At 50.1% G+C, this 9,410-nt stretch overlaps 1 protein-coding gene across 1 annotated transcript in view; it reads right to left on the bottom strand.

The window, feature by feature from the left end:
* TCERG1L (transcription elongation regulator 1 like) overlaps positions 1 to 3,960 on the bottom strand; it is a 215,433-nt gene extending 211,473 nt beyond the window's left edge. Inside the window, exons 1-3 of the mRNA XM_077124440.1 lie at positions 3,616 to 3,960; positions 1,451 to 1,597; positions 487 to 667 (exon numbers count right to left, since the gene is read on the bottom strand). Coding sequence (XP_076980555.1) covers positions 487 to 667; positions 1,451 to 1,597; positions 3,616 to 3,960 — 673 coding nt within the window. The remainder of the gene's footprint in view (positions 1 to 486; positions 668 to 1,450; positions 1,598 to 3,615) is intronic.
* Positions 3,961 to 9,410: the final 5,450 nt, after the last annotated feature.

Below are 9,410 nucleotides of genomic sequence, written 5' to 3' on the forward strand. Positions count from 1 at the left end.
CTAAAGATGGAACAAAATCCATCTTCCAAACAAGCCATTTTTATAGTCCATCTTCCATCATCACCCGATGTGCAGGCAGGAGTTTACACAGCTGACACGTACTGGGTGGTGCAGACCCGTGGCTTTACTGCATAAACCTCCCACTCAAGCAGCATTTAATGAGCTGACGGATCCATTAGTGCCTCTACTAACAGCCATCAGCAGAGGACCTGGCCCAAATCCAGAAGCAAAGCACTGGCCTTCCCTTCCTGAGCAAAGTCCCTCAACCACCTCCGAAACTACAAAAATGAACCTGTCTTACAAATAAGTTGCGGGTGAGTTCACCAGGCTTCAATTTCTTAATAAAAAAAAGTATCATACCCATGAAAAGAAATTATACTTTACTGAAAGAACTGCTCCATTAGACTGAAAAATAAGATTTTAAGACCTAAAACTCACTATACGTGAGGCAAAAAGAAAACTGTCCCCATCATTTGGTCCACTAACCTGGAAGGGGCTGAGGCGCCAACACCACCGCAGGAAGCGTCCTGGTGGCAGGGGCAGGCCTGGACAGAGACACGGCCACGTGATTCGCCAGCAAATGAGGCTTCTCATGCCCATGGAACAATCTTGACTCCTCAGGATATAGCCATGCTGAGTCCAGAGCAAAGGAATTATTAAAAATTATCTGTACAAAGACAAAGGAAATGTAACATTTTAAGCAAAGAATGTGATAAAAGCTAACCACTGTGATGAAAATATTTGTCTTCTCTTACATTGCTCCCAAATATTGGACACTTATAACTGAGGACACTAGAAACACATTCATCCTAAAACCTAAAGAAAGGTCCACGGGCCTCCTATACCAATCCCTTTCGAGTGAAAATCTTGTGGGCTGGGTCTCAGTGTCTTCAACTGCAAACTTGGTTAGGTCAGCCCAATGGTCAGTTTATAGATTAAAGAATTGTCCCAATGAGGTCATTAATATGTTATTTTTAAAAGTCAACGTATACATATGTATATATGTTTTTGATTTTCAAGTAAACAAAATGCAGTTGACAAGTTTGAATTCAAAAGCCAAGATGAACAATCAGAAAGATGAAAATTCAAAGCAATACAAGAAGAACAACTCATTGGGAACTGTACATTTATATTATAAAATAATTAAGGTGAGATTCTGCTCAATGATTGTGTTTGAACACTTAAATTTAAAAGAAGAGAATCTGATTCAAAATTGGAAAATTTTATATTGTTCTATGGAATCCAAATACTTAAAAGTAAAACAAAATGCTTCCCTCTATCTATTGGCATTTTGAACAGACCGGTCTCATTCTAAATGAACTTCACTCTATACCTAAATGGTCAATCAACTGTAATTAGAAACTGCATGGTGTTTTCTGTTGTCATGGAAATATCCAGCCACTTAATAATTAAAGCTCTATTTATCCAATTAAATTACTTGCATTTTTACCTTACAATTAGGTATCCTTTTGTCTATCCAACTTTTCCCAACAGGAGGTGGAACAGCAGATGGGCAGACATGTGGGAAGAGGGGCACCAGCTCCACAGTGGACGAGGGAGATAGTCCTATGGCTGGAGAGGGGCCCCCGAACAGCCACTGCAGCCCAGAAAAGACAAAGGAGGGCTAATTAGCCTAAATCAGTCAACTGTGCTTTGTACCAAAGGGTGCTGGGATAATTTATTTTAAAAGGGAATTTATATACTTGATTATTTAAAAAAATCCACTCTCACCCCAATCAAGAAAAACTATACAGATTAGTAAATCAAAGAAAAATGTATTAAAATATTTCGTATTTCATCTCTACCAAGCATTAACAACATTTCAATCTTCAATATTGAGAAACAAATTCCAAGCAGAAATTCATGAGAATGTGGTAGGAAATGGGTTTCTGCCCTGAGATAATGAAAAAACATGACAGAACGGGAAAATGCTGGAGGTCCCTTTTGTAATTCTCTTTATAAGCGAGCATAAAGCTATATTTATGACATTCCTTTAAATATAGCATTTTCTGCTACTTCCATTCATCCTTTTAAAACAAAACACATAAATAACATTACCAAAAGGAAAACAGCTAAGGAGTTGTGGTTCAAAGTTTTCCAAGGATCAGCAATTCAAATTGATTCTAAAGCAAAGAAAATGTAAGTGAGCTTACAAAATAACCGAAGATCCCAATGCACAGAATAAATACTAAAAAATTGAAAGGAGACAGAAAATTTAGGAGACAGTCTAATGAAAATAGTGGAATACTCATCAGCAGAGAACTAAGAAGATGCACTGCTCAATGACATGGAACACTTCAATATCCATTTATTTTTAAATTAGAAAAGCATTTGAAAAAATTTAAGTGAAGATGCTCTTCTGGTTATAAATATTGCTATTTAATAGAATATGTGCAACATGACATATTTAAAATATAAATACTACGGTTTTTGGTGGGGTTTTTCTTTGGATTTTTTTTCTCGCGTAAAAATGCAAGGAAGAAAAATGCAATTTTCTAAACTGGAAAAAAATGTAGTTACTTGGCATTATATACCTCTAGCGGTAGCACTCTGATATAGCAACCCCTCCACAAGATTGCAAAGGCTACGAGGTTTATTTGGTAAGACCCGATATGAACTGCACCTCACATCAAAATATGAGATCCAGCACCGCAAATTCGGTATGTCCTCAAGCCTAAAGACCAGTTTAGGAGGAGTTGAAGGACACCTTTTAGGAAAGCTCACAAGATAATAATGGAATTACATTAATTAAATTGTGTATTCCAAAGTATCGCTCGTTTGAATATGCTAATGAGGGCAATACTTGGAATAAAATTCATGGAATCCCCTAATTTAAATACATCTGCATAGTTAGATGGCAAACAATGGACCTCGCCAGAGCCAATCTGCCTAGAGCCTTTGCATTTTAATCAAAGGCACAATCACTTCTATTTTATCGCTGGTTTTTATTTTTTTTTCAATTTTGGGCTTTAAAACGCCAAACTCTCCTAAAGCGCAGCGTGTACGGCATTAGCACATTTAGACTCTGGGAAAACACCGGCTACATTTCTCAGTGCTGAGGGCAGGATTTCCCTATTGGCTTCCATCGGTTTGAATTTTCTTCAGCATCGTCCTGAGTCTATTTGCAAATGAAAAAAAAATTACAAAGACCAAGATCAGAATCAGAAAGAGCTACTGACGCCCAGGTTGCTTCTCAAGTCTCGGGGAGACTAAAAGTATTAACTTCTCCGCGGTAAGTCAGCCAGGCTGCACGGCGGCTCCGCTCGGCTCCAGCGGCGGCTAGTTCAGCACCGCGCTCTGGACAGCGACCCCAGGCCCCGCGAAAGTTGTGGCGGCGCGGACGCAACTCTGGCCCTGGGCGACCGGGCTCTCCGCCCACCGCCCCGGCCAATGGCGAAGACTGCCCAGGGGCCAAAGGAGACGTCGAGGCAGGAACTTTCTTGCCGAGGCAGGGCTGCCTGGTTACGTCCCGAGCATTCAGGGCGCCAAAGACCCGCGCGGGAGGCCGGGGCACGCGAGCCGGAGGGCCAGAGCCGCCCGGGCCGGGAAAGGGCCAGGCCGCAGAGACAGCGGACGAGCCGGGGGCTCCGAAGTCGAGGGGCGAGGGCACCTTACCTGCCCGGGGAGCCAGGGGGAGTGGTGCGCGGCGGCGGCGGCGGCGGCGGGGTCTGGCGCAGAGGGCAGCGGCAGCAGCGGCAGCAGGGGCTCGCCCGGGGCTTGCCAGCCAGGCACCGCCGGGAGCAGCGGGGCGGCAGGGGGCTGGGCCGAGGCGAGCAGCACGGGCGGGGGCGCGACCCCCGCGCCGAGCCGAAGCAGCCCGGCCGTGCCGGGCACCAGCCAAACCCAGGGCGGCGGCGGCGGCGGCGGGTCCGCATTCATCGGCCAGAGCAGAGGCTGCCGCCGCCGGGGCTGCTGCTGCAGCTGCCGCCGCCGCCGCTGAAGCCTGGCGCCCGCCAGCATCCTACATCCCCGCGCGGGCGGCGGGCGGCGGGCGGCGGGCGGCGGGCGGCGGGCGGCGGGCGGCGGCGGGGGCGGCGGGCGCGGGAGGTGCGGGCCGGCGGCGGCGCGGGCTCCGGAGCAACTCACTTGGTGCCGCGGCGCGGCCGCTCGCTCCGCCCCCGGCCCGCGCGGGGAGCCCCGCCCCCTCCCGCCACCCGCCCTCCCGCGCCGCCGCCGCCGCCGCCACCGCCGCCCGGCCCGCGGGGCGCTCACCCGCCCTCCCACCCAGTGCCCGGAGGCTGGCTGGGGTCGCGCCGGGGACGCCGAGGGCACGCGGGGCCCCGGGCCGGCGGGTTGGGCTCCGAGTTCCTGGCCGAAGCTGGAGCCCGCCGGCTGCCGCGGACGGAGCGCACGGACCGGGGTGGAGCCCCAGAAGCTGCGCGCAGTGGAGAGCCGAGGCCGGGATGGCGGCGCTGGAGCCGGGCACATCCGCCGCCAGGGCAGGGCTGGGGGCGCCGGCGGGAACGCGCGCGGGCCGCCCTCCTGGCTTAATCCGGTCGAGAGCGCAGACCCCGCGGGGGTGGCTGGGCAGCTGACCCGGACGCCACCGCGGCGGGCGCCAATTGCCACTAGGCCCGGGTAGATTCCCTCTCCCTAGCAAATTTCCCCGAGGCTTCTCTAGGCACCCCCAGGGGTTCCCCGTGGTCCGGAAATTGAGCCTTCCCTTGGCTCCTGGGCCAAGCCCTCACCCCAGGCAAGAAGCAGCCCTGTGGCCCCTACTCCACGCCCCACTAGCTTCGGGCAAACGACGCTGCTGATGGCCCCCGGGCCTTTGCACAGGTTGGTCTCTTTCTCGGCTGAGAACGCTGACTGTAGAGTGGAGTCCCGCAGACCCAGGCTGTGTCCTCCATCACCCAGCCGCACGCGGCCTCTGCTGCTACCTCCTGACCAGCCTAGGGGTTAGAGGCCAGGCCCCTCGCTGAGCCCAGCGCACCCCGGCGCCTGCATGGAGCGGAGGAGGGCGCAGTCTAGCGCGCGTCAAGACGGTCACCGCTAGGCGCCGCTCGTTCCAGCCGCCTGGCTGACCTCCCTCCAGCCACCGATCCTCGGAGCCGGGTCTCTTCAATCCCTGCCAAGGCGTCAGGTCCGAGACCTAGCCCAGCGCTGGGCTATTCGCGCTGAGAGCCGCGTGGAGACTTCCGTGTGCTGACACAGTTCGCTAAACCCGAGAAACCCCAAGCACAGTCAGCCACAGCGAGCTCCGGCCGTGCTTGTTCGGGGGCGTTTGGCGAAGGAGCTTCACTGCTGCCTAAAGCAAAAGGAGAGTATTGTGGTTCGTGCATTTAAGAGTTTGTAAGACGAACCTACCCTGCCTTGGGGGAGGGTGAGAACATGCACTCACCCACCCACACCCACAGACAAACCTGGGGCTTTCCAAACTCGCGTTCTCATCACCTCTCAACTCCTCAGATCCAGCCACTCTTGCAAGATAAGCTGAAGACCAGAGCACTTTCAATTTGCGTCTAGGGTTGTTTCCTCATTCTCCTGATATGCTTAATTTCCTCCCGTTCTGGCAAGATTTCTTTTAGATCCGGGCATACGCTAATTTACATAGCTGGCATCTCCATGTTTTTCCTCCATGCAAACCATTTTTCAATTAACAGGCTTTTCTCTATTTGATGCAAAAGAACAGGCAAGATTCTTTTTCTTACCTAAAATCAGAAAGCTCTGCAGTTAGAAGCCTGTTCCTAGGTAGCTTAAGCCCTTAATTCATGTGCATATATTTCCGTGCACTGATTGTGCAATAAAAGTGGGCTGGATCCTGAGGGCCGCAACCAGACTGAAGGAATCGGGTGTGCATCTCTAATCAAGCTGACGGGGGCCCCTTCACATGGTCCAGTTTGAAGAGGAGTTATGGGTGCCTCTCCATTAACTGGAGGCTGGGACAGAGGACTGCTAGTGGGCAGCACCCAGCTCTCATGCTGCCTTCAGCAAAACGGAAGCCCTGTCATGTACCCATCCATGCACCTGGGAAGGAGCTATGATCTGTAAGTCCTTCAGCAGAACCTTTTTTTTTTTGGCAGGAGGGGTGCAGGGGGCTCTTCCCATACAGCGCAATCATTGGAGCAGCCCTTTTAAAGTCAGCTTTTGCCAAGCATTTCTACTCCTTCCCTTGGGCTTCCAGGACCTTTAGCCAGGGATGGCTTCCATGTGTACCCAGCTTTGAGCAGAGCTGGAAAAATCTCAAGTAGCGTTTCACTCAGAGCATCTCAAGGTAGCCCAAACTCCTTCACTAAACCTGCCATGAGCTTAACTTTTTATTCATGTACGTCAGTGCTTTGAACACCTTTGCTGTGCCAGGCTCTGTGCCAAATTCTGGGAAAACAGCAGTGGACAGCCCAGACACAGAGAAATTCCCATCAACCAATTAATTGCTCTGATCGGGGTACTGAGGAGATAGGCATGTGCCCCTCTTCTGGCTCTTGGTTCAACCAGACTCATCTCAGGCTTCTCTCTCTCATCGGAGAAGCAGCCCTGCGCCCCCACGCCTGGAAGAAGCCACTCCACAGGCCCCTCATTCTAGTGGGTCTCCAACAGGACCCCTCCACTAACCAGCCCTGTGATGGTCACTTTTCTATCATGAGGACATGGAAAGAGCAAAAGCCAGAAAAGGTGGAAACAAGGCAGAAGCAGCCGCCAGGCAACATTCAGGGAAACGGGAAGCGGCCTGCTCCTCCGGGTCCGGAAGCCACTGTCACTCATCTGTTAGCAAAGGCTCCCTTCCAGGTACCAGGTAGGCGGGCGTTGACACAGCAGTGTCCCCATGGCACAGCCCTGAGCAGGACACTCAACACCCCATAAATTCAGACCCTTTGTTTTCCTATAAAAGTCAGTGAGAAATCAGCTTTATAAAGTGCTTTATATACAATCTAGTCTCAAGCTATCTTAACCAATAAAAGCAACCTAAAGCTTGTCCATATTATTTAGGAGAACCTGCAGAAATTCCTAGATAAGGTGAAACAGAATGTCACCTAAGCAAGAGGAGATCTATGCCAGAAGCCATGTGAATTATCTGCATATGCTAATGAGGCCCGAATTCTTTATTTACCTTTCAAAAAAGAATAATGTTGGATGTTAGAGAGAGATGAATAAAATAAGATTCTGCCGTCTGTACAAGTTTTTTGTTTAACTTGTTCTATTTTGTTCTTGTAAGTAAAATATGATAGAAATTTTTTTAAAGGAAAGAAGAATGCCCCTTCAGGGCATGTGCAGGTAAACACTGAGAAAGGAGGGGCCAAGGACGGAGCTGTCACCCAGCAGTCCCTCGCCACCCACCGCCCACCCAGCAGAACAGCTTTCCTTTCCTCCACAAGCTCCCCAGAATGGCAGTTTGACACCTGACTCCAGCGGGGCAGGAAGGCGGCCAGAGGAAGAGTATTTCCAAAGTTTAGTTAAATTCTGGAGTCTGTGCAGAGGTGGGTCTGGACTCAAGGAGCGATCAGGATGGGCCACAGGGAAGGGAGGTTGCTGGAGTGCAGGAGCAAGTCCTGGGTGGAGATACAGAGTTGAAATTAACAAGGAAGCTGAGACTGCCCGCTGTTGGTACCCACTGGGTTCAAAGACATGCAGAACTCGCTCGTCAGTGAGACAGAGTGAACCCCCCACACACAGACTTAAACACGGGCCATGCAGAAGCCACCAGACCCCTGGGGGACAGATTGCCCTTCCTCGGTGAATGGTAATGTTATATTCTTCTTAGTATTATAGTGTTACTGAAGGAAATTTGGAAAATACAGAAAAGCATCATGAATCAGAGTCACTCAGGGAAAAAGAACATTAACATTTGGTGAACTTCCCTCCATGGTATATTCCCCTACTCATCTCCTTATAAGATAATGAAATATATATTCCATTTTATAATAAATATTTTTAATTTAGCTTCTACTATATGTAACTTTAAATCTTATTTTCACTCAGTTGTGTAGCAAGAATACTTCCCCATGTTATTAAAAGTTCTTAGGGGACCTTGTTTTTCACAAATACCTCTCTGAGATGTGGCAGGTTTTAGAGAACGGTGCCCCATAACATAGATTTTCCAGATTAAGTAAGGTTGCATATAATGGAAATGCCACACCCAGTAGCAGGCACAGAGCAGACATTTGCTCCGTGTTGCTTCCCGTGGCCCCTTCACCCAAGGGCATGCGCATTTCCTTGGCTGGGCACTCCTGTCCGTGGTCAAACCCTGAGCATCTGCATTCAGGACCTGGGACAGCGACCCCTCGGCCCTGGGGAGGGAAGAGGCAGTGGCACCCAGACCGCTGTCCTTAGGGCAGTGGCCTCTGCCTCGCTGCCTTGCCCTGGTGCGGGGCGAGGGTGCAGAAGCACTTTCAGCTGTGCATCTTCATCAGGGTCTATATATCTAAAACGTACGTCCCTCCTGCTCACTGCAGCCTTCCCTCACTTAGTGGGTCCAGAAACAAGAAACGTGCCTGCGACAGGGGCCAGCCTGCCACCCAGGCCAGGGGACCGTGCAGAGCCGAGCCCCGTGAGGACGCAGCGTGATGGGAGCTCCCGGATTTGTCACACGCGGCAACTGGCTGAGCCACGCACATCTTTGAATGAACAAATTTAATCATAGGATTTATTTTAAAACATGTAGGAATATTTTATGATATAAAAATAACTTTACAATCACAGGCTGATGGTATAAATGGCAAAATATGCATATGATGGATTACTATCCCATGATTAAAATTTTTTTACAGAAAATTGAGAAAATTTCTATGCATACTTCTAGGTAAAAAAAAAAAATGAAGGCATAATAGTCCAAAGACAGTAAAATACAGAACAGACATTCTGTGGAGTGGGAATCTGGATGACTTTTGCTAGACTTCTCTGTGTCTTCTGAGTTTCTGATAAGACTATGCGATCAACATTATGAACTCTATTTTCTTTTTCTTCCATATCATGCATCTGGAGTGAATCCCATTGCTTCCCTGACAGTTTCAATTTGAGACCCCTCCACTCACGTCCCAGGTAATGCTAACTCACCCCACCCCTTCCTCCTTAAGGGACTCTTGGAAGGACAGCCCCAGAATTGGTGGTCGTACCGTTTGAGCTCTCTGACCCCAGCTCCTAACCCCGGCCCTGGCGGCCCCATCCTTGCCCATGGAGGGTTTTCCTTCAGGGGGAGCAGACAAGAAGCCGCAACCCCTCTCCTCGAGGCAGCCTGGAAAGTGCTGGAGTCACTCACCTTTGCACACCAAGAAGGGAATTCAGGATTCTCCTTTGAGGCCTCCCTCTACCAGGCCTGACAGCCAGACACTCTCTTTTCGAGAAGAAACAGAAGTGAGCCAATCTGCCGCCTGAGCAGAATCCAACCAGGAACGGGACACCACTGTCCCTTTCCGGGGGCTGCTGAGCTGCTATGCCCGGTTCCTTTGCAGCTGATCCAGTCGTTGTCACCAGCT

Source organism: Tamandua tetradactyla, chromosome 13 (assembly GCF_023851605.1).
Source record: "Tamandua tetradactyla isolate mTamTet1 chromosome 13, mTamTet1.pri, whole genome shotgun sequence".
Taxonomy (NCBI): domain Eukaryota; kingdom Metazoa; phylum Chordata; class Mammalia; order Pilosa; family Myrmecophagidae; genus Tamandua; species Tamandua tetradactyla.